At 40.8% G+C, this 26,043-nt stretch overlaps 1 protein-coding gene across 2 annotated transcripts; it reads right to left on the reverse strand.

The window, feature by feature from the left end:
* Nucleotides 1-299: 299 nt before the first annotated feature.
* Nucleotides 300-20,269, reverse strand: LOC110991146 (multidrug and toxin extrusion protein 1-like). 2 transcript variants are annotated; one of them, XM_022256355.2, is made up of 16 exons: nucleotides 20,095-20,269; nucleotides 16,129-16,427; nucleotides 15,377-15,478; nucleotides 14,792-14,860; nucleotides 13,459-13,607; nucleotides 12,750-12,792; nucleotides 12,112-12,254; nucleotides 11,372-11,469; nucleotides 7,533-7,646; nucleotides 7,020-7,087; nucleotides 6,306-6,414; nucleotides 5,430-5,505; nucleotides 4,540-4,609; nucleotides 3,431-3,560; nucleotides 3,062-3,159; nucleotides 300-2,177 (listed from the first exon to the last, which is right to left on the reverse strand). In XM_022256355.2, the coding sequence occupies exons 2-16, from the start codon at nucleotides 16,387-16,389 to the stop codon at nucleotides 1,572-1,574; spliced, it is 2,136 nt and encodes a 711-aa protein (XP_022112047.2). In that variant the 5' UTR covers nucleotides 16,390-16,427; nucleotides 20,095-20,269; the 3' UTR covers nucleotides 300-1,571. The 2 variants fall into 2 exon arrangements, with proteins under 2 accessions (XP_022112047.2, XP_022112046.2); XM_022256354.2 differs by having other exon boundaries at nucleotides 16,129-16,433.
* Between the last annotated feature and the right edge of the window lie 5,774 nt (nucleotides 20,270-26,043).

The following is a 26,043-nucleotide window of genomic DNA, read 5'->3' on the forward strand; positions in this document are numbered from 1 at the left end:
AACTGCACATCTAGTATCTGCGGGCATCCTTATCATTCATTTCTAAACTTTATAATTTGCATATTTGGCACTAATCACCAACTCAGAGAACGTACAGGACAAGCGTAATAAAGTAATCTGTCATTTGTTCCATTCTAAGTATAATAAGATGTGGAACTATTTTGCATTACTAATCAGCGGTAACCAAAGATGCGGCGCTATTTTTGGTGGTAACTGCCGGCCGAAAAATGGCAGGCCTAGTACTGCAGGTATGGGAGCGTAACACACCACAAATTCCGCAAAGGACTTGAGTTGACAGCTTACATCCATATCCTAAAACTTTATTTTTTTCAAAACCAAAAACTGAGGCATGAACAAGACATAAGGAGAAGATTAAGACGGCGAATTCCTTTTAATTAAATATATGTCAGTACAAGTACATGTTCCACAAAAATTATGCCTTGCAATACAAATCTGTGAGTGGCAAGAGGTAGTTTACTACTTAATACTAGGCCTATACTGATTACTGTTGAAAAAGCCCTAAGTTTTTCACTTTTCTGTACCGAAATTGACGGTTAATCCATAAAATACAACTTTTGTAATTCTTTAGATGAAAATGCCAGTATTATGACCAAAGAATTTATTTCCTCGCAATAAAAATATTTGTTATAAAACACAATCTGATTAATAAAGTTTAAAACTCACTCCCTCCATGAAAAAAAACTTGTTACACTGTATATTTTCAGCAAAATATACATTAATATGTAATTCAATGAACACCTTCAAATGCCTTCATTCTAATACAATTCTATTACTTTTGTTTAAAAGGTATTTCTGTGTTTTTTATGTCAATGTGAATTCTCAACTTTATTCGTGAAATAATAATGCCATCTTTGGCAAAAACCTCGGCATGAGGCAAGAAAGTTTCCAGTTAAAATACTGGATTCATAATGCAGCAAGATGCCCATACTGTACATCGTGAGAGTTATGCTAACAAAGCACTCGGCTGTCTGGAACAGTATATTGCAAAATTTTCACAAAAGAGGTAGGTTTGTAGATCTGTGCCAAATACCTGATAAACTCAAATATTCAAATACTTTTCTTCCATCTGATAACATGCAGATGTAGTGCAATAAAGTAGAAAAGAACAAATCTGAGTTTAGGGGATCGACGTCTGGTGACTAACTCAACATAACTTCTTGTCACAACCCAAGTAAAAAAAGAAAAAAGTAAAAGAAGAAAAAAAGAAATAGTTGTGAAACAGAGTTATATTAGTTCTGTATTAATTTCAATTAACTATAACTGATTATATACGTGTAATGTATTTAACTTGATTATAAACTCTTGAATCAATGAACACTTTTCTAGGTTGACCAGATTTTTGCTGTACAATCAGCTTTATTGGATTGCATACTTTTCATGCACTGAATATATGTATTAAAAAATGCCTGTGCATTGTTTAGAAGTAGAGATCTCGCACTCACTCTCTCTTTGCGTAATGTGTCAAGACAGGAGCATGAGCATTTATTGCACCTGGTGTGAAAATTGAGGATATATTCATGACTTGGGTAGCCATCTGAATACCTGCCAAATTAACTGCTAACATAAGTGCTCAAATCAAAACTTTCTGTGAACTCTGTGGTGTAATTTGACGTTACATTTACTGATTGTGGGACGGCTGGTCTGACAGAAGGAATGATGTCATTTGAGACATAAATGGAAACAAGAAGAAAGGAAATGCATAAGAAAAGAGCCGAGCCTCGACGCAAAATGAGCTGGGGGAGTGACAGCCTGCCGATGGTCAAGACTCCAATCTCACTGTCATCATCTTCTTCCTCAAGTCTTGCCTCGTGCTGTTTCTCCTCGTGGGAGCAACTGCACTTGGGTGTGGTTCCTGCCTCTGTGACGTCAGCACAATCACTATCCTGCATTTCTGGGGGTTCCTGCTGATGGAAACCAGACTCCTCCACGTCCCCAACACTCTGGCAGCTGCTGTTTCCGTCTCCATGGTGCTTGTTCCGTTGAATGGAAGATTCGTCACTCTTGCTAGAGCTTTCCTCAAACTCTTGTCCGTCTATTTGGGCCAATATATCCACTGATTCTTCAAGAGGGTTTTTCAGAGGCTCCAAAGGTATACCTCCATCTTGCTTTTTGTCTAAGGATTTTTTATTTGGCAGTACAGCTGCTCTTTTCTGTGCCTGCAAAGTGAAAAAAAGCAACACAGGGGATCAGGTATTTTGTCACTGCTCAAAATAGTCCACAATACACGTACATGTAGATGAATTTCTAGATGATCTCTTTACAGTCTGGCGTGCCTATCAGAAATTACAAAGGGCAGAGAAGGGGAAAGACCACACCCGTTGCTACGGGGGGCCCGAAGGGGCTGTCTGAAGGCTCCCCATAAGCAGCTGCCCCCCCCCCGGAAATCCATAAGAACAGAAATTGCCCACAAGATTGTTATGTTTCCCCTAGCTGGTACTAGGACCACCCATCCATGCCAGAAACTGGCGTCGGAGCTGAGATAAACCTTTGAAAGACTGGGCTGGGTATAACCTTATTGCTGTCAGCACTGAACTCAATAGAGCTTCAACCAATCAAGAATTTTCAGATGGCAAGGCTAGACTGAAACTCTGCTTCTGAGGAAAAGTGCAACTAGCCTTAAAAACACCCTGAAAATTGATTTTCAGTTATTGAAAAATCATGACTTTTTTTTGAAAATTGAAATGTCAAACAAAAGTCTGAGCCAATTTCCCCAAAGATCTCACTTCATGTTCTCATCAACTAACATTAAAAAAAGGACTTCAACATCCCAGTCCCTTCAATAAAAGGAAACAAGAAATACCATGTCTGCATTTATTTTCACATCAGAGCCACGGTGCGCATTTAAATCTCTGGAAAGACGTCAGCAACAGTCTCATGCCAATTACAGACAAGTTTTGCCACAGAGAAAATATAAAAGGAGAAAATGTCTCCACACGACTGAGTTTGGAACCAATGATTGATAACACAACTTTCATTACATTTGATTTCGGAGTATAATTAGAGGTGAAAAATTAAAATCTTTGCAAAACAAAAGAGAGACCTTGACAGCTTCCTTCTTCCACTTGATTAGAAACAATATGAACAGCATCAGCAACAGAAATTGAAGGATTAGGGATGTCAGCATGCCCAGCCAAAGACCTGTCAAGGGTGAGAGGGATCAATGCATACAACTTAGCAGTGAACTCAACGGACAAGAAGAGAACTCCCCCTAAACATTTCGTTTTTGGCTCATGCTCAGTAAGGTTCATGTAAACCATACATGTTACTTCACAGGGCGGATGCTGGCTATAAGCACAACAATTGCTCTTCATGAAATAGTGGACTGGTGTAGATTGGTGTTTGTTTGCGAATCACGTTTAAGTACCATTTCTCATTTAGTTTCAACCATAGGAAGAAACCTTTCCTTTACCTTGCAAACCATAGTTGTATTTAAACATCAAAGTCGCACCAAGAGAGAGACCAACTGCATACCCAACGATGCACACCACTGCACCGACATGCAGGTATCCACAACCTCGTAGGATACCATAGTAAGCAGTCTATGGAAATTAGAGAGCAAAACATTTACTGTGAATGATTTATTTGTAATTATGCACTCAACACAAGTTCTTTTGTATTATCTGTGTAACAAAAGACATTAACCAATCTCTGCAATGATCCAAACATCAAGTACAGATTTATTTAATAATGGAAGAGTCATCTTCCCTATTCCCCAATTCTAACTTTTGGAGAGGTATATATTCATTCAATCCTGCATTTGTGAAGGTTCCCAAAAGCAACACGAGTTTGTGCAATAAAATCTGCCACTTAGTTTACGGTAAATTACGTTTTGAAAGAAATACTGAATAATGTTCTCTTTTTGTGAAATTTTTTGGCCGCGCACCACTTATACCAATGAAGCCACACCTTCTATAGCCCAAGTCCACAACTCAATCGCAAGTTGGAGACATACTTATTTTTACATTCATCAGTTGGAAAAATCAGATGTACTTTATTTCAGAAATACGGAGAAGGGGGGTGAAATCCTAAAATAATTGATGCTAAGTTCTCCAACATCTCTGACCACCTTATTTTCCAGTCAGTCGTGGTGCATGCTTGTACATTCTAATTACAGGTCAGGGGCATATAGCACAGTGCAACAGGTTGGTATGGTGACGGTACATGCCATGCATAAGCCATATGGTCCTTTGAGTGATTTGATGATGTGTTCTTTAGTGTAAGCAACATGAAGAGGTTCTGAAGAGGGTCTTGAGCAATCTGCAGCCATTCCTCACTCAGCACACTACTGGCTAGGTGAGTTTTTTTCATTCAGAATGGATTTAATGGATCGAGACTGGCAAAACATGACAAGATAGCATATTCATAGCTGTCACAGGGAATTTGAAGTATATGTAACTTAATCAAAGGTTGTCTAACACAAACGAAAGTGTGCACTAGTTTAGAGTGTGACTTGGAAGTGGGAAAATTATTGTCTCAAATGCTAATTCTTCAAAACAGATATCATCGGGAGCAACTCACATTGACAGAGTCAAATACCTCACTGGCAGCAACGATTGGAAGAATACTTGCTACCATGAGGACCACATCACTGGTAGAAGATAAAGAAACTGTTTCAATAAGCCATTTGCGAGTTAAATTGGAATAAAATCTGGTGCACTGAGTTATCTGACTGCACATAAACATAATGATTTGAATTCCTCAGACTAAAGACACTGTTGCTATACCTCGTGATTCGGGGCAAGCTTTTGCATAGCGACCAAAATCTCTGGAATGGACTGGTTCCCTTGTGCCCTTCTTATCCACTGAAAACAGTGTATTGTTGCAAGGCGTCTCTTATGTAACTAAGCAAAAGCTTGCCCCGAATCAAGAGGTATAGCAACAGTGGTTTTAGTAAGGTGAAATCAAATTATGTTCACGTGAATTTAAAGAACTCAGTGTACCAGATTTGGGTCAAAGTTAACTCGCAAAAGGCTTATTGACATTAATGTTGCATTCTTTGGTCTTATCTACAGTACAAGTACAGTGCACCTTGTACATTTTTATAGGAACACACAATACCAAAATGACCTGAATAGAAATGTGTGGAGAGGAAAAAATGGTCAAAAAATTTGTTTGCGTTGGAAAAGGCTGTCATAAGCTGATGAGACACTAGCTAACATTTAAACAGAGTGACACAATGAATGACACATTTTGCACAAAAGATCTGTGATAGGCAGAAGTTTAAAATTGAGCATTCAAGACATTAAAGAGGAGACATTATTTTTTTCTTTTTTGTAAATATATACAGTATAGCCCTGAAGGCATGAAGCGCAGAGTACCTCTAGCAGTGACAGATCATACTCGTCAATGCTTCTCCAATGCGTTTATACCATGAGAACTTTTGAAAAGCCTTTTTTGCCATTTCTTACATGTCCTTGGTGAAGATATAGCCCAGAACATTTCTGACGGGAAGGTAGAACACGATGTACAACACACCCAGGAGTGCTGAGGAAGAGAGAGCATTCGGAACATTCATGTTGGGCTAAAAAATTAAGCTCTCAGGGAAAGTCACAAGAATGAACGCTGGACACTACCTGCAGCTGGCAAGTAAGCTACAACTTCGTAAAACAATAATATTTCATACCTACTGTTTTAAGAAAAGAGCAATCCGAATGCCTGTAGGACATGAGAGCAAGGGTTAACCACTTTGTGCCGGGGTCTACCCAGTTTCGGGAACATAAGCAATATACACGAAGCTGTGGAGCACGAAGCCGTGGAGCACGAAGCAGGACAAAAGAGCTTTGCCTTGTCGCAAAAGGCCGTACTCAGAACAAAAGACTGAGCTGCTGGGAATTGCCAGCATTTTTCAGTTGTCAATAGCGGAGGAAATCTGTCATTGTTTCGAAAAATTATACCACTCTTCGTGGCATTCAGCGCGAGCAGATTACCACCCGGACAAAAGCACTTCAATGATGAGCAATACAATAACACTACACGCTAATCTGGCCCATATTGAAAAGACGCCAGCAGTGCACTGTGCCAGTTTCGGGAACAAAAGAAACTTACATAACCCTGCACAATATAGGCTCTTTTTACAAGGCGGCAGGCCTGGCTGAAATATTCAAGCGTTAATAAATATTATCTGTCAGATTAGAGTAGCCACAAGAGAGTCATCCGTGTGGGTGTATGAATTTTTAAAAAGAATTTTGAAAACAGTAAAAAACAAATTACCCGGCACCGCAGAATCAACGTGGATAAATGGGCCCGGCACGAAGTGGTTTTATGTGTAATGTTGGGCACTATACCTGTGATAACGATACAAAGACTAGCTGTCATATGGGCCTTCACTGGATTTTTGGCTCCCAAAAAGTTTCCAATTAAGATAGTTCCTCCGACACCGAAACCAGTTGATATCTGTACAAACACCAAACATTTCCAGAAGTGCTGATCCAAATTTGTATAATAATCACTTTTTTAACAACAAATCTGTGCATTAAACTGACGGCCAGATTTTAAACTTGTCAGTAGCAGTACTCTGCATTATTAACAGTTCGAGAAGATGAAAGTGGACGGTGAAAATAATAGACCAAGATGCCTTCTGAAGTTTTCACCTACATTGTAGTGTGAAAACACTGAGAGATTTTGGCTATTCATCACTGACTACAAGGGGTGCCTGTTGAAATTAAGGGGTACAGGCCTATGAAACATCTACACATCCATTTGGGCCACTATCAAGCCCATTGCTGGGAGGAGGCAGAGGGGCTGCCCTCCCCCAGCAAGTGGCAAGCTGCCCCTCCCCATTGCATCAAATTATCTATTGTTCTGATGACGCCCTCCACTAGCTGGTAATGTACCCCCTCCCCAAACACCTGAGGCTGCCTACAGGGCTGGGCATGATGCACCCCCACCTCAAAATGGCAACATCTTTCTTGACCAACACGCTTTTTATTTTGCTTCCTGGCCACGATCTCAATGGTTTCTGATTCCCTAGTCTTTGAACAGTTAAAGTGCCTACTTACGGCCCACGTTACACTGCTGACATTGAACAAAACAGCATGAGCACCAACTTCTGTCTTCCCATACAGGCCTACAGAGTGAAAAGAAAAACTGACATAGAAGTCTAGAAAACTTGAAAAAAATGTTCCCTTCTTAATTGAAATAATTAACCCAAACCCCCAATAATTCAGCTTACTCTACTTCTATCAATCCACTTGAATCCATTAAAAATTTCCGACTGGTTTAAGTGTTAACATATACCACTCACAAAGAATTGAAAATACATGCACAAGGCATTTTTTTGTCTGAATCAAGCAGGAAAATGGAAGAACAGGAGCACAGGTTTGCGCTTTCAGAAAATTTGTCCAAAAATATGACCCACAGACGGAAAACACGCGTAAGTAATTCCATAACACTAAGTGAAACTTTCAAGCAAAATATACGTGTACTTGTAAATATTTAGCTAACACTTTAGATGTTGTTCAGTTTGAGAATGTTGCTACAGAAATGTGGAAAGCCACTGGTGACCACCTCACCTGTGATGAAGAAACCGGCTTCAAAGCTTGCCCATTCCACAAAACCGGTACCCATGCCGCCAACGGACAACTTCATGATTGTGCCCCACTCTTGAAGACACTCCCAGGACCAGCCTATTAAAACAACAGAGATGCACGTGTCTGACTCACACAACTAACACCTGGTCAGCACCAAACTACGTTAGTGCCGGGATTCGAATTGAATACATAAACACAAAAATTACAATTAAGGATCAACAGTTACAGTCGTTTGGAGCAACTCTGGAAAGCACCAGGCTTCTGAAGTTTTTCAAATTGACGTAAATCTATGGCAGTTCGGAAGTTTGTCCTTTGGAATCCCACCCTCTACACGCAGCACTGATAATGCAAATTTCATGCTGAAAATACATGAATAAATTACCCTTAAATGACGTGAAGGACACACAGTAAATGTATGATTTTCGAGGTAAATTTCTACAGACAGAAATTGACCAGTTAATCAATGGGCCATGTCATCTTTTAAAGCCTAGCTTAGTTTTTTCTCCATAATATACCAGCACATTGTTTCATTCAGTATAACCTGAGTTTTCGCCCATCAGCTTTCCTGTATATTTGATGTGCATATGTCTACAAACAATTATTCATAATGAATGCATAGTTTTACCAATATGACCTTGGTGCGCCTGCCCTCTGAAGGCTTCTATATTCATTTTAGGACTAGATATTTGCACAAATTAAGCAATAATACATGCATTTGTTTTCAATGTGGTTGGTTAGGTTGCTTGCTGGCTTGCTAAAGATACTAACACACTCAATATGTTTTCAAAATGCTAACACTTCAACATGAATCACTCTCCTGGACTGAAATTTCGACCAAATATCCCTTAAATCCAAGTCCAAGTGACCCTGAAAGGTCACTATCAGACGTGTTTACTTCATTTCAATTTTCAACTTGTATAGAGCAAACCAATTAGACACTGCAGTCACACGCTCATTCTTCAGCATGATGTGTGTGTGTGCATATGGTAAGAGGCATGCAATGCGTGCATACCACCTGCCCAAGAGCATTGTACCACTGCAGTTATGGTTTCTAACTCTGGTTGTCGAATGACACTGCAACGTATGCAGAGCTCTAGGGTGCAAGCAAAATGACAGTGAACAAAAAAAGGACAAACAGAACATAAACTTCAGAAGTATTGTTTCTTATGATTCTTTTCCACACAAAAGATGTGCATCTTTTCATCAACGGCACTCTGAGCTCCCCAGTGTAATGTGGTGTACAGAACACCCCACACCCCTTAGTTGCCTACAGAAGTACGCAACCGAGATACAAGCAGTTTTATTTACACGTTATCCTTCTAAAGTTGCATGATCTTGTGTCTGAAGAGGCACAGTGGATGGCAGAGTGCATTCAAACATGTCAAACATGACAAACAGAGGTACATGTACCATAGACCACTGCAATGGAAGCAGTTTTATTTTTATGAAGACTATTTCTGGAAAAACACCATCTGTTGTCTACAGAGGCAGAATGGATGGCGCAGTAGTAAAGCATGACAAACAGGAAACAATCAGCACAGGCTCCATCCAACCAGCTTGATTTTTATGTGTAATTTCTGAGGAGCAACTCCATTTGCTATCTAAAGAGGCAAAGTAAATGACGGTGTGCATTTAAGCATGACGAGGTATAGTTAATGAGCCATGCTAGCTCAAGGCAACTACACGTACCATCCCAATTATCATACAAGGGGATTTCACAGTGGCAAGGCAGGAGTTATGTTTCTAATTCTGATGCTAAAGTTAATGAATTGATCCACGTACAGCAAGACAGCACGTACAGCAATAAATCCCCTTCAAATATGATGTCAGGGAAGTTTCGTGAAATTTACTTGAAAGGCAAATTCCCTCAAGTAGTGTAAAAAAAAACCTTCAGGATTTTAAATTACATGCAAGAAATCCCGAAATAAGTATGGTACTTCAATGTGAATACAAGTTGAACTTGACATCACCCAAATTAAAAAATACATTAATAAGGACTCAACTTTGATTCTTCTTCAGAGGAAAGGATTCACGTTAAATTTAAAAAAAAAACGACCCCTAGAAAAACACCAAAAGCATCTAAGTTGGAAATGTTGAGCCCACAAAATGACTTTGCAAGTCCTCGGACACACTACGCTTCTGCCCAAATCCTGGATAGCCCTGTAATTTGTAGAGAAAGGGTCAAAATCTGGTCTGCAAAATGTTGCTCTTCCTTTCTAGGGTGTTATTTAAGTTATATATGTTTGGTTGACATCTTTTTTCATATTTGAAATTTTCCCTGGAAACCAAAAAGACAACAGGATACAATGTTTGAGCCCAAACCTGCATGGTAACAGTAACTTCAGCTATTAAAGAAACAAAGTAGAGAAACAATGTCTATTTCAGACTACAAGAATGTTGACATATCCATTTGAAATACAAACCTTGAGGTATTGTCTATGAATTTCATCTCGTGACAAAATACTTCTCTGGATGGAATGCTTTACAGCACTAATAAACCATGTTAGCTTCTGGCATTAAACTTTATGCTGGCACCAATTTGCCTTTTGTGACTACTCGTTCATATGACTGCTAGCATAGATACAGGTAGCATTAAGTTACCGCTGAGCAATAAACTAAAAACATCTGTGTATGATATCAGAGTGGGCATTCTACGTTCAAGAGTGGAATTTACATGTATGACATCCAACCAACCACCGATGTGTCTTCAGATTAAATCTATTTATCATTCAATAAGCCTTCTGCAAGTTAAATTTGAATAAAATCTGATATTCTGAGTTATCTGATTGCACAAAAACATAACAGTTTGAATTCCCCAGACTAAAGACACTGTTGCTATACCTCGTGATTCAGGGCAAGCTTTTGCATAGCGACCACCATCTCTCGAATGGACTGGTTCCTTTGCGCCCTTCTTATCCCTTGAGAAGAGTATATTGTTGCAAGGCGTCTCTTACGTAACTAAGCAAAAGCTTGCCCCGAATCACAACGTATAGCGAGTGTTTTTAGTATGGAGAATTCAAATTGTTGCATGTACATGTATGTTCACGGGAATTTAAAGAACTCAGTGTACCACATCTTATTCAAATTTAACTGGCAAATGGCTTATTGATGGAGCTTTGAATTGTGATTTGAGGGGCAACGCCTGGTATTCCAATGTGGAGGCCATAGTTTAGATATTTCAGATATATTTTCAAGAAATTCTATTCGAGGAAATCCTTACTTTAATTTTGCAAATATTAGAATAGTGTAGAATACAGGACACAACACAAATTATTAACAAAAATCGCAACCAATAATTGGTAACAATGACAAAAACCGGAGGTCTAGAGGTGTATGTGCAATGTACATGTAACTTTTTGTCATACAATTTTGCAGTACATTTTTAAAACGAAACATATAACAGATGATTTACATGTATAATGTTTAGAACTATTTCTGACTATTTCAATTAATTCAATTGTGCTGACTGGTATATGGTCTCTCCAGGAACACTATACTAAGCAGGCTGAAAGTGTACAAGACTTCTGAGCATGGTAAGCAAACCAATGTATTCACTGTGACACAAAAATCCTGATTGCACTGGTCGCACACCTGGCCATGACTCCTTGTATATGCATCTCTCTTAAGCATGGTAAAATCAAAACCATTTTGAATACTTTGAATTACGGCTCCTTTTTTTTCCCCACAAAAGTCGAGACACATGTACAGCAATTCATTTTTCAAACAAAAACTCACGATACTGTTCAACACCCAAAATGGTATTGGATGTGTGTGTTACGATTCTAGGACCAAAAAAGGGTTGTGTCAGGTAGAATAATTACCGGGCCACGTCTCCTTGTAAATGCCTTTCTTGCAGACATAGCCCAACAACATGAAAGCTCCAAGATAATAGGTGATGACCTGGGCCCAGACTGCTCCCCTGTATCACAGAAATGCATACACTCTGAAGTCAGGTAGCCAGACTGAACGTGAGTACAGGTACATGTAGATAGGTAATGCAGAAATGGAAGAAATTCTTAATCCTGACTTTCTAAGCATGATTTGCTGACAGGTTTCCCATAACAAATTTGCCGTCGCACTGCACAACCTTGAGCAGAATTCACAATTTCTCAAGAAAAAACAATGAAGGATTTGGGAAATTTTGGAACAGTATTATATTATTAGTACTGTATTATATTAGTATTATATAACAGTATTAGTATATAGTCCATTGTAACTCCCTGCAAGTCCATCACAAATCCATCACAAGTCAGTTTGGTCTTAATCCAATTCACAAGCTATTCAAAGGAACTGTGACAAAAGCATTATTTTGTCACCATCTGCCCGGTTCCTTAGGACTGGTCTTGTGAAGGGACTTGTGAAAGGACTTGTGATGGACTCAACTACAACACTATACAATACAGTAATTCCCATTTCAAACAACTTCACTGGACAGACTTCATGCAGGAGCTGCAAGCGGCAACTGGCAAATACAAGAAAGTATAGCTTGGGGAATGTCAGTTTTAATAATGCATGCTAAAAGCAGTGAGCTTACAACAGATAAAATAAAGTGCTTACGTACATCAATCCACCATGTAAAGCCGAAACTATGATGAAGTGAAGCAGTATGTTCAGACCGCCCATAATGGTGACAAGCCCAACCACAGGCCACACAATACTCTGACTCTCTAGATATTTGATGAGCAGACTCACAACCATATCTGCCTAGTGAACAAAATAGATTTGGACCAAATTTATTGACAATAGTACAGAACTTCAAACACCCAATGAAGGTTGGAAAGTTTGGGGAAATACAACTGTACTGAAAAGTCAGTGAGGCAGAGATGAAGTGTCCAATTTTGAAGGCTATCCAACAGTCATCATTAATTAAGCACAAATGACCCTTTACCATTTCTGACCCAATCCACCACAATATCTTTAGGCCATGATTTCAGTACTTTGGTTTTAGTTTGCACTAGAAAGAGCAAACGAATCTCTGTTTTAGTGTATTACCTAGTTTAGCACCTTGTTAAAAATGGGCATGATGTGGGTGAAAACGTTAGACATTTCAAAACTGATTTCTAGTATGCAAGATTCCTTTAAATGGCTTATGGCATGGGTAACATTTTAAGAAATATAGTAAGTACAACGTTTTCCCCTCTGAAGCCAACAAAAAGGCAAAACTGGTTTTCTCGGATATGTCTTCTTTCAAGCACTTACTGGTGTGGCTGCAATGAAAATTTTGCTATATCCACTTGCCAATCTGGAATAAAAAAGAAAAGTGGGAAGGTTTGGAATCCCATGGAAATTTAGGGACGGAATAATCATATGCTTAAAACCATTTTTAAATAAATTGAAATTTGAAACTATAAGAAATGAGCAATAAATGTAAACTTGACCAAGCCTGACAATTTGAGGTGAAGCATAAGGAAGTGTATATACCAAATACAATTATACCTTTCATATGGAGAATATTTAATGCACCTGCCAGTTTTTGTCTGTGTTTTATATTTCTTGGGGGGGTTCATTAAGAAATACAATGTTTAGGTAATGACACATTGCAACTGTGTTTTCTTTTTCTTGCCAAACAACCCTCTTGATTACCAATGGCAATAACAGGCATTGCCAATTCATAACATTTCAACTGCATTGAAGCAGAACAAGTGCCACAATAGTATAATAGTATAAGCACATACTTATTCTCTTATGAAAATCTTTATAGTTTGGGTCCATTAAAAAGCAACCGTTGACAAATTCCGTTTTCAATTAAATCTTACAGAAACCTAACAAAAAATGACACTGACAAAGAAGACAAGTACTGTTTTACACTCAGCCACTTCATAGCTGCAATTCTGGAAATATCTTCTGTCCTAAACTTAGATCTGAACTGCCAAACCAGACTGAACAAAAGAAAAATTAAAGGGCTTACTTGGCAATCTGTGGGTCTTGTCCAAACAAGAGCAATACTCCCTCTGTGTTGAGAAGAATTCCCCAGCATACGATGGCTAGCAGCGTGATCAACAGTAACATACGTTGAAAGATGATCCCTACTCTCTTCTTGTTTTTGCTTCCATATGTCTACAAGAAAAAAAGTCAGATTCAAAATCTTTATACACAAGTAATATTGTTAAGTACTCATCAAGGAAAGTGTGCTGTCCGGCAGATTTCACAGATCAATACTTTAAATTTAAAATCCTCATTAACATTTTGTAGACTTTAATGGCAAAATAAGGTGGAACCGTGCACAAGCAAAAGTGGAGAAAATTGTAAAGTGCAAATGTTGATAAATTTAAATAGCATGAAGTCATTAATAGACTGTCTTGCAGCATAGCAAACGATATTAAAATGGAGAATTTTCTTTCTTTCCTGATACCAGAAAACTTCAGATTAACCTTTGCCCCGAGTGTTTTGCTGATGAGTTCTGTTTCATTTTGCACAAATACCTTCTGTGTTACATCCTGCATTTAATTATGTGTTATCGTGAATGCCTGCTACCACATACACGTGCAGTGTACATGCATTTGAACATTTCACAAACACACACAGGCCATTTTTATTCTGTCTGGAATGGCGATCATGCTCTTTTTCCCACATGTACATTGTGCAACAAACAAATGCCCAGGCTCTGGTAACCTTCAGGTGATGTCCTGTATTGTGAACTGTTTGTATTCCAGGCAAATCAAATTTCCAAAGAGCAAACAAGGCTTCTAAATGCACCATAACAGTGATTCGTGATACGATGCATCCCCTCTCCCACATTTATCCCCTAGACGACATGTTTCGAGCTCAACTGGTCCACCTTACACCCCACCAAATCAAGACTGCAGACATCCAGTGCGTGAGTGTGTGGTAGACATAAATCCACAAATAGAAAACACACGTCAATAATCAAAGCATTTCACATACTGACAATACAGAGGAGTTGCTGTGCAAGATTTGATTGTGAAAGCATGGGAATACACACGTACATGTACATACATGTACATAGTACAGTGATTCAAAGCCATGCATGATTACTAAACCACAGACGCTCTAGGTCAGCCTTTTGTCAACCTTTGCACAACAGTGTAGTTCAGCATAGCATTAAGAACGTCTTACTCATATTTAAGACTACTTCAACGGGGCAGATATTTATGAATACTCTTGCACAGCATGTCAAAATATCAACCACCTCACGGTGACCTATTATTACTGACATTCTGTTTCAACTGCACAGATTACCGGTACATTAAGGGGTCCAAGGGTGAGAGGTCAAAAGTCACCTGTGAAAACAATGTATCAGCTCCGTTTGCAAACCCAAACATGAGTGCTCTCCAGAATACATGGATAACCTGGAAGATAAAAAAAATTCAATTATACAGAATTATCATCTGCACCGTTCATTGTATAATACACATGCATTTTGGATCCCGGAGGGTGTATTTTGTCCAGGGTGAAGCCGAGCGAGCCATTTCAATGATTTGCTCCACTGGATTTTCCAAAACAGCTGCTTTGTGATATCATGGACTGAGAGTTTTTATGAAAAGAACAGAGTACACGTAGTAGGATTATGACATTAGTGGTACTCAAGGGAATAGTTTGGGAAGGGAATCGTTTTGGATACTAACACAATTAAATCTGCATGGTTCTGAAACTGTCTTCCAACATCATTAAGGATAAACATTAGACACAATGATCAAATGGGGAGGGGAACTTGGGGGAAGGGAGAGGGGGAGACACATGCCTCCCAAGGGAAGACAGTGCCCACCAGCTCTTCCTCCTGGTGCTCCTAAGAAATTTCACCCAAGTTATGCTGCTAATTAGACTTGCAAATTATTATTCATAAGCAAGTTAAGGGACAACAGTACCGACTGTCCCAGAGAAGATGCTACGATTTCATCTTTTCCAAGGTGCCCTGAGAAGATAATGGACGTCATTGACAGAAGAAGAGATGTTACCAGATACAACATCTGTGGGTAATAGAAGAGATCGCAAAAATATAGTCACATTTTTATCCATAAACACAGATCATTCTTACAGTAACTGAGAATCTTACTTAAAATTCCAACTTAGTCTGTTTTACGCCACATTCATCCAAATTCTGAAGTCTTTCTAATTATGTCCGGTGCATCTCCCATCATACACAATACAAAGTCTGTGACGTTTACTTCATGTCAAATTACTACGCAAAGCAGCTTACAAAGAAACACACTCCTAAGAGATGTACATGTATTAACAAAACTGATTTGAAAACCTCAAACCTTCATGCTTTGCTGAAAACCTACAACAAATGTGTGGGAAATGCTGCCTGCCAGTGGTCACTACAGGCATTTTAGTTCTGACCACTTTTGGTTGTTATGGTCATCTGAAGGTCAAACAGGCTAGTGTTTCATTTGACCACTGCAACACAGAATATTTTGCCCCATTTAGCCCATTTTTGCTATCTCGAGTTTTCTTGAGCAGCATGCACACTCAGCTTGACAAGCGTCCCAAAAATCTCCATCCCAATATAGCCACTTAGCACATTCTTTGGCTACACTTGTGGGGTCCAAACAATCAAAAACCACAAAGATGCTCCCCATTTACAGCATCGTAGTGCAGGGGTTATCGAGCACCTTACCACAGGCCACGACAGCAAGGCGAGCTGCTTCAATGTCTCCTTGTACTCTGCAACCGAGGCACTGGGGAACAGACATCGGCATTTGCAGCAAAGTTTCTGCTTGCTAGCACTACCCGTACCCTTGGGTGTTTCAACAACATCATCATCAGGTCCTGCTGGTATCTGTATGTCAGTGGAGCAAAAGCCATCTGCCACTGCTACTCCGCTGCAGTTTTTCTGTGATGGCTCGTTGGCGGTGTTTATACTTGTATAATCAGACATTGTTGAGTCAAGCACTGCTACAACGCTACTGTTTTCAACTGAATCTGTACAAAAAGAAATAAACCTATGAGCAAATACTGGTATCTCATATTGTAACAACGTCTTGCATCTGAGTAAACCAAACCATGCCTAATTCTGTGTAACTTGACAGTGGAAAGTGCTTTTTGCAAAATTAAGCCAGTTGGTTTACTCAAATGCCAAATATTTTACAGGGCTGTATTTGAGTCTGTTTCCTAAAATGAAATTCAAAAAAGTGATAAATGTTGATTACATACACGTACAGTACTAGTACATGTAACAGGTGAAACTAACATTTCACATTTTCATGCTCCTTTTCAACAATTAGCTGCAACACAACCAAAACATTTTGCATAACTTCATGGTTAAAACTGGTTAATATTGAAGTGATTTTGAACTTTCTTTTCTGACTATCATAAAACACCCAACACTGTTGTGACTGTAACAGAAAAAATAATGAAAAAAGAGTTTGCTGACATCACACATTTTGATTGTTATAAATGACAACAACGTAAAAAAGTGGCGAGGAGCATTTCAGCAAGCAAAGGGGCTTTAATACCTAGGGACATAGGTTAAACAAATACTACAGGCTAAACATGTTTGTGTTTGATGGCACTCACAAATACATACATGTACATGTAAGTTGACATTACAACACTCACAATGGGTAAACAGAGGTATAAGTAGTCTAGAAATAGAGTCCCCTAATGAGGTGCATTTTGACTTTCACTTGACTTTCCTCGTACACTGTTGCTAAACCCTTTGTTTGAAAAACTCAATTCATTTGGATAAATACTGGAACTTTACCCTTCATATGCCATGTTAAGGTACATCAACGATATACAAAAGAAAGAGTTCGATATCAGAAATGACATACGCCACTTGTATGATACTGGGCTGAAAAATTCTAATTTCTACATGAACAACTCTATATTTTCCCAGTAAACTCTGACTTTTAGGTCATGTGATTGCTTTCAGTTGGCTGTTAAGTAAAAATGAGTGGATTCTGTGTCAGGAATTTTTTCCGCATAAAACTTTAGGGCTGGAGTTGTCACAGTTGTTCAGCGCAATCTTGACTCTTATGCAAAAAGTGGGCCTTCTTCATCCTTTCCCTCAGTTGATTTGCCTCTTAAATTAAATTCATTCATCTTGTTCATGATCAACTCAGGAGGGAGTACAATTTGCAAAAGATTCAAGGTTACACGGAAACACTTAACGTTCATTTAAGTATGAAAGACAGAAGAGATTCAGGGGATTGCATATTTGAGGACCCCCAGTTTTTTGTCACTTTAATCTTGTAAAACTGGTCAGTCCCCTCTCCCAAAACATGAAGGCAACGCTCTCTTTATTGCACTGACTTTTTTTTTTAAATTTCGAATTGTAGGCCCTAAATTGTGAGAAAATGTGACTTAACGTTAGGCCTACCATGGAGCTCTATGGGCCTAGATGTACCTACTGATAAACCAACCAAGCAAATTTTAATCCACCATGTATCATGTGTTACTGTTAATAGGTATGTGGCAAACGTCATTGAACAGCACTAACAATTTTGTACTCAGCCTCGCTTTCGGTTTTTTCACCAGTCCGATTTTAAAGCTCCGGTGCGGCCGTGTTGGTTTTTCTCCACGTCTGAAAATAACCAACATTACGCAGAACCCCTTTTTTCTATGAAATACACAGGTTTGATTACAGATTGGCCATTTTATATTGTCCAGAAACTCTTCTAAACCGGGTCAAATATCACATCAGTACGGTCATCAAATCCTTTGGTGATTTTTATCAAAGATGACTTTACTTGTTCTCTTTGCTGTAATTGTATGATTATTAGATTATTTTTTACGTTGACCAGATTTTATCATGCGACATGGCTTTTTTGGCCCGCAGGACGTGTGATCTCAGCTTTATACCTATGTGATACGATTTTCAGAATGATTTTCGCTGCAATTATGGCAATGATAATATTGTTTTTATTGCTTCTGATTAAATTTAACCCTAACACTCCTCAATCCTTCACCTGTTGGAGGATTGAGGAGTGTTAGGGTTAATGGATCTTCTTAAGGATGTTTATATTTATGATAAATTTTTATTGGAAATGAGTTTCAATATTGATGTTTGAAGATGGAAAAAATTGTATCATTGTAAAATTGGGAAAATGAAGCTGTACGTTAATTGTGAGTCATGTGACCTTAATACCACTTCCTGATTGGCTATGAGTGTCATCTGCTCTTCTCAGCTGACTTGTTTTTCTGATTTTCAATGGACATGGATTTTGAGGGAATTATAAGGCCATAATATTTATTTATTTTGTAAAGATTTTAAATGATTTTTTTCTTTTTTTAAATCTTTTTTTTCCAAATTGATTTTTTTTTACTAATACTATCATGCTTTTTAAAACCTAAAAGGAATATTTCTTTTGGTCACAATCCATTCTGCGTATTCCTATTGGCACTGCCTGTACAAGACAAAATTATGGCCCCAACTCATGTCTCTTTTTCGCAAAAACTTTCTTATTTTTTGTCTGAGGAGGGTCATTTTGGTGTCACTGGAAAGCTTTTTGCAAGACCTTTGCAACGGTATATATTGCAGTGGAATTTAACAACTTTGGATTTTTTTGCCACATACCTACTGTCAGGCCTAAAACCATGGAAACACTCAGTTTCCCCTCATAATTTCCCTAAAAACCCAGCCCACTTTTCACAAAATCAACTCTACAGTTATTGAGCATGATGTCATAGTCATTTACCAAGGTGAAGCCAAAAGTTAGGTGTTCATTACCTTTAGCACCCTGTTCCTATAAAAAAGAACAAATTCTACTTTTATGAAACAACTTATCTAAACAAGTTGTTGGTGATGTCCTCTTTTATATGAGAAAGAAAACAGAACAGGGCTTTTGGGGAGTTTTGGCTTTTGAGGGAAATTTTGAGTAACTGAAGTGTACATGACTGCCCTATACGTGCCAAAGAGATGTGAACGACGACAAATTAACGAATGTAGTCTGTACCGGTAGCTGGTTCCTTGACCTAGATGAAGATTTGTTTTGATGACTCAAAAATACCCGAGTTGGGCCCGGTAACCAGACGAAAAACAAAACAGCGTGATCCCACTGAGTAGGCCTTGTCTTTCGCCAAACTCAGATTAGAAGTTTGTGGTTTTCTTGCTTAAACATTGTCAAAATTAGGCTCTGGCATGTAGGCTATCAGGATTGAGTAATGGTTCCCTGCTTGAAGGAACAGGGTGCTAAAGGTAATGAACATCAAAGTTGAACTATAGGCTAGGTCTCCCTTATAAGTTAGACATGTAGTAGGAACGGAGCCTAGCCCCACTAGTGTGGCACGGACTCTCACCTCCACTCCATCCTCCGGTTTCCCCGCATCCGTATACACAATTTCGTGTCGGCGTACTGAACATTTTCGGCGCACCCACCTATCATCGTGGGCGCAATTTCTTTTGCACACAGAGATGATTCTTAGCCGAAAATGGTCCGTACGCCGACACGAAATTGCGTATACGGATGCGGGGAAACCGTAGGATGGAGTGGGGGTGAGAGTACGTGCCACACTAGTGGGGCTAGAACGGGGCCAAGCAGGTGGTCCTTCTTCCGTCCGGTCATGACTACGACTCAGGTACAGCACTATGACTCAGTCCAGCTCATGATAAATTGATACGAGACACGACGGCTTCACTTACCCAAGCATACATTTGCAACACTGCCTACTCTCACGCTGCTTTTCGTGATGTTCCAATATGCACTTCTGATCGGTTATTTTTATATCTAGCAAAAAACACTGATAAATATTGTTGTGCAATAGTGTGGCAACCCCAGCGCATTGTCCGTATCAATCATTGCATTATGTACGTTGTCATTAATTGTGCGACATATCATCGATAGAGGGCGCTCACACACAATCTCCGGGAACTTCGAACGACCATCACTCATCAGACCATAAGGGTGCAGACCACTATACTTCAAGCATGGCCATGCTTCAAGTGAGAGTTTCTGGCCAGCTCATAAGCATTAAAAGTGCCCCCATAGTATCTTTTGAAAAAGGAGATTGTTTGGCCCCCAAAATGGTGAGATTGTGTAAATCCTTGCCAGGATCAACTCCCTGGGTCTTTGAGCTTTCATATGAGAGCAGAATGGCTAAAAACTACGGTTGAAAAATGGTCCTAAGTGCCCGAGAAAGTTGAGGGTTGCCACTTGAAAAACGGCTGCAATCAGACTTCGGAAAAAAATCACTTTTGGGGGGTTATTTTGTTTTGTGGGAATAATTAAAAATGTAATTTGTTAACCCACAAAAAAATGAAAAGAAATTGAAAGATAAGTGACCAGACAAGAATTTCATTTGTGTTGGCGTGCATGTTATTGAGCCCTGCACAGTGCTGGTTTTGCACTGTTTTCAATGGGGCTTGAATTAGTGGACTGTACCCATAAGGTTGCACTACACCAAATACGCTCTCATAGAAATCAGTGCAAATCGGACCGAAATAGCGCCGCCTGTTGACTTTCGTGAAGAGGTTGGCCTCCGTTTTTATTTTTTAATGGAAATTCAAGATTATGGTCAGAAGATCACTTTTCGTTTCAATTTCATGGGGGTTAGCCACGAAATTTTTTTTTATTCTCCTTTCAAGGAAGATACCCCCAAAACAGCAGTAAAACTAAGCCGCCCGCCTCTATCCAAAATAGGCCCGCAATTTTGGGCTTTTTGTGAAAGAAATACCCTGAACTGGAAACTACATGTATCAGTCCCAAATTGGGGATTTACAGAAATATTATTTCTATGATGCCTCCTGGTTATGGCATGTCTTATTGTAAAAATAGTGGGATGAGTTCGCGCCCAGAAATTCAACTATTTGGTGGAATGCACCCATAATCGTTGCCAAGGCTACTGTTTCAAACTCTGGAGGAAGGAATGCTTAAAAATAAAGCATTAAATGCAGTGCTTCCACTTCCAAGGAAATTTGTTGCTTTCGAAGGAATTTTTGAGGAAATGAAATGTGTAAGGAAATTTTAAGGAAATTTCTCAAACCTAGAAATATTCTCAGGCAGTTATAACATTATTTGGAAATTCTAGAATATCCTCCAAAAAGAATGACAAATTCTTCGTTATTTTGGAAAAGCAGCTGTTTTATTGACTTGCTTTGACGTCAGAAGGCCTACATGGAGGGGGCCAGTTTCTACATTGCAGTTCTACGGGGTAAATTATTTTACAGCTCACGCTTATTGTATCATTGTGCATAATTAACTTGCTGTCTTCAACGGGGGCCGGACAGTGAGCTTTATTTGTACATTCCCTTGTTTATCCTCTAACACACAAGGAATGCAAAAGGTATAATGTTATGAGGCTTCTTGGGTGTGGGTGTATTGCGTGTGTTTATGGGGTTTTTTTTTAATAAGGAAAGCAGGGAAGGGGATAAATGAGGTTGGCTCTCAGGATAAAGAAATTGTCATTGCATTGATTAAATGTCACGTACTTTGGTCTGTCTCTGTACAACTTAGAGCCGGCAAACACGTACGAACTACGGCAATTTATTTCACCAGTCGCCAGCTATGCATGCCGAAAAGTGGACACATTCGTTTTTCTACTGTTCCAATGGACCCCCCTAAAGCTCTACATAGACCCCTTGCCTTCAGCTTACATGTATGCTCGGTTATGCCGTGATGGTTCCTTATTAAGCATGGCAAAAAAAAAACCTTGAAAAAAACGTTCCGCGCAATGTATAGATAGCTCTATTGCCACTATCTGTTCAAGTTAATCAAAAAGGCTGCATTGTGGTTTTCGTAAAGGATCATAGAAAACTTTGGTTGCTCACCTTTTGCTGTTAAAACATGATCGGCTTATATTAGCGCTGCCCTGAGATGGAGAAGGCAGCTGGCCCCTTTTTGACCGTCTCAGTGAAATTCTGCTCTTTACTAGCAGGAAAAAAAAACACTTCAGAAACCTCGAGAATAATGTTATTCCATATACGGGTTTTTGCTACTCCATCAGAAAATGCATTCCTACCACATGCAGGCCTGTACGCCTGTCAGCAGAAAGTAAAGGCTGCTTTTTAAAGGTAGGAGACTGGAAATAAAGCGGTAGAATGGAAGAAATCAAGGCTCTGCTGTCTACGTTTCTGGCATGGGCATGTCACCAGTCAGAGTGATATTTATACAGAATGTAAGATCAGTAAGCTTTTCCTAACTACAGTCATTTGTAAAAGTTTAAAACCACCCTCACAAAATGCAGTAACTCGAAGGAAAACTTTAGCAAATAAATCTTTGAAACTTGCAATTATTGTCAATGTGTAATATTAGTGTCTTGCTTGAATTGCTATTTGACTGCATTTCCATGACTTGAAATGTTAACAGTCTGGTTATTTAGTGTGCCTTCAACTGTTTCTGATAAATGCACTGTAGCATGCTGGAGATGAGAGAATGACAGTAGTCCAGCGAGGTTTCCTTCTCCAAGAACTGTTTAAATTAATGGCTTCCAAGTGCACTAATCCCTTGGCATTTGATGGCTGTTGGTCAGCAACCTTGTCTTTCACAACGTACCTTCCAGAGATTTTCGATTGAATTGAAATCAGGACTATTCCACGGCCAGTGAAGAACTTTGACTTTATTCCTTGACAAGAAGTCCTTACCCACCTTGGACCTGACAGGACTAGTGGCATGGAGCATCATCGTGCGTGAATATTTTGCATTTGGGGGCATCTACACAAGTTTTCAGCTGATCCTGTAAAAGTGTGACATATTTTGGACCGTTCATGGTGGTTGGGTGATAGGAAGAACAGACCAGATGTTCCAGCATGGGACATGGAAGCAATATCATCTGGCTTGCGGGATGTTTCACGGTCGCAACTCAGTGTGTATCATGCATCAAATCTCTTTTCACTAGGTCTTCAGACATGGGCTTTGCGTGATACAAATTGTTGCACATTGATTCATCTGAAAACGAAACTTTCGTCCGGTCTTTTGCAGTTCAAGACTCATGTTTCCTGGCAAAACTGAGCCGTTGCCACCTTGGTGAGAAGGAAAAACGGGCAGCAGGTTTGTGTGACCTAATAAGCCAAGATTCTTTGCTCTAACGGCGAGAAATGGTTCCTACACTAACATTTGCCCCAGTGGACTGCAAAGCTGCTTTGATCTCGAGAACCCGAGGGATCCCTCACAATTCGCCGGATCAAATGGTCTTCACGAGGGGTAGATTTTCTTGGACGACCGTGCCTTTTCTGGTCAGAAAATGAGCCATCTCTGTGACAATTTGAAATGGCATCTTAATTGTGCACAGCAGTGTTAAACTTGCTGCAACTAATCCTCTTGCTAATTTGACGTTCAGAGTAGCTAACCCTCTTGATGGAGGGTCACTATTCGGACTCTTTGAACCTGACCTAGACTGGCCTTTTCACCAATGCTGCAGTAAAGACAAAATGCCGCACATGACTTGCCTTGGCAAAAATTTTCATTTATTTTTTTAAATGGACTACAGTTTCATGTTATTATTATTGTAACGGACAATTGTATAGCCTTTTTCATGTTTTATTGCCACGTTAATCTTTCGTACGCCGCCGGCGGCGCTGAGGGCCGCCGGCGGAGGGCCTCTGGCAGAGTGCCCTGACCCGTTTCTCTTGTGCTGGGTCCGCACCGGAAATTGGGTTCTATTTTGGGGCGTTGTGGTTTGGTGGGCGCGGGAGGGAAATTGGAAAAGTGCCAGGGCGGCCATAGAAATTGTTATACATTGTGATACGCTGTGTTTTCGTAGAGCTCAAGTGTCACGTAAGCAGTTGTTGTTGTTCTGACGGCCGTTTTGGAGGGTCGTGCACCGAGTTTGGTGGATGAAGACAAATAAATTCTTTGTTGGAAGTCCTGTATCTGTCCCCCTCCTTTACGTTACCGGGTTTTGAGGGACAAGATCACCCAGGTGTACGCTACATTTGGTGGCAGCGGTGGGATTTTCTAGGATGATTTCCACTGACGCTGAAGCTGATGGCAAGTCCCATGGCGTCCACACGGAGCATCGCCGAAGCCATCGACGGAATTTCCAGGGACATTGAACGGCTTGAACGCTCCCTGACAGAGAGCTCACGACGGGGCACGTATGGTTCCAAATCTGGACATAAACCGCAGCGGCTTTTGTCAGAGACACCAAGCCTTTTTACGGAGGACGAGTCAGACCGGCCAAAGAAAACTCGTAGCCTGCGAAGACACCAGAGACAACTCGCTGAGGACCTTCGTAAACAGTGGCGGACAGTGTGTAGCGAGTCAGACAGTGAAGGTGAGCACCGCTCTGATGCAAATGTTTATCAGCTCCCAGTCTTTCCTAACGGGACAAGCAGCGGCTGTACGCCTCGTCATGCGGGCAGTCACACGGCAGTGCACACGGACACCGCTATTAGCGGATCCAGTGCTGCAAATGCGGTGGGCCAGCACGCAAGCGTGGCATACACCGGAGCGGTACCGCGGGTAAAGGCCAGGGAGTACGATGGTGCCTCTTGCATTGTTCACTTTTCGAGAGTGAGTGAGATCAATGGCTGGAGTGACAAACAGCGAGCCGACTACCTGCTGGTGGCGCTGAAGGGGCCTGCATTGGAGGTCGTCTGCTCATTGCCGAAGGAGGTACTTTCGTCCTATGGCGAACTGGTGAAGGCCCTTGAACGTTGTTTTGGAACAGCAAGCCAGCGGATCAGACATCGGGCCGAGTTGACATCTAGAAGAAGGCGTCCGGGCGAGACTGTGGCTGAACTTGGGCAGGCCATCAGGAGACTGGTCCGACGTGCCTTTCCTGATAGCGGGACGACCTTCCAGGAAGACTTTGCTATCGAGATGTTCAAGAATGCTCTGGACGATCTTGAACTGAAGCGCGCCCTTTTTCAGGGAAAACCGTCGACACTGGATGAGGCAGTAGAGATCGTAGCTGAGGCTGAAGCCTGGTGCAAAGCTGAGAAGGTTGGACGGTCCAGACCCTTGACAGCAGAGCCCAACGAGGAAAAATCCCTGGGCCCCTCGGGTACTGAGGACGTAGCGGCAATGTTGCGAGAACTGTTGCAAAAACAGCGTCGTGGACAACAAGCAAAGAAGGGGGACAATTGGAAGCCAGGATGCTGGAAGTGCGGTAGCCTTGAGCATTTCCGCGCCCGATGTCCCCACCTAAAGGACGACCAGCAACCGTTAAACAGGGTAAGGCTGGTCTCGGGGCCGGAAGCCCAGCCGTAGATATCCAGAGGCCCGGTGAACCTGAAGTACAGGAAGTTCCGCCGCCGGCATGGGTAGCCTCGCCGCCAGCGCAGGCAGTTCTGCCGCCGGCACGGGTAGCCTCGCCGCCGCCGCAGGCAGCCCCGCAGCCGAGGTGGACAGCTCCGCCGCCGGCACGGGCAGCCCCACCTCCGGTGTTGACGGTCCCACCACCGTCTGGTGTTGCCATACGACCGGCATCTTTGGAGTTGGGACTCTATGTCCGGGGAAGACTGTTTTAAGTTGGCGGTGAGTTTCTTGATCGACACGGGAGCAACGGAGAGTTTCATTTCTTCCCACCTTTGGGACAGGTTGGGTCCGGACATCAGACCGGAGCTTTACCCTGCAGATCGCCAGTTCCGTCAGGCGGACGGCAGTGCCTTGCGCATTGCCGGACGTACGAAGGTGCAAATCAACCTTGGAGG

This window comes from Acanthaster planci, linkage group LG03, assembly GCF_054643075.1.
Source record: "Acanthaster planci isolate LZ-2023a linkage group LG03, COTS_SCS, whole genome shotgun sequence".
NCBI classification, from domain to species: domain Eukaryota; kingdom Metazoa; phylum Echinodermata; class Asteroidea; order Valvatida; family Acanthasteridae; genus Acanthaster; species Acanthaster planci.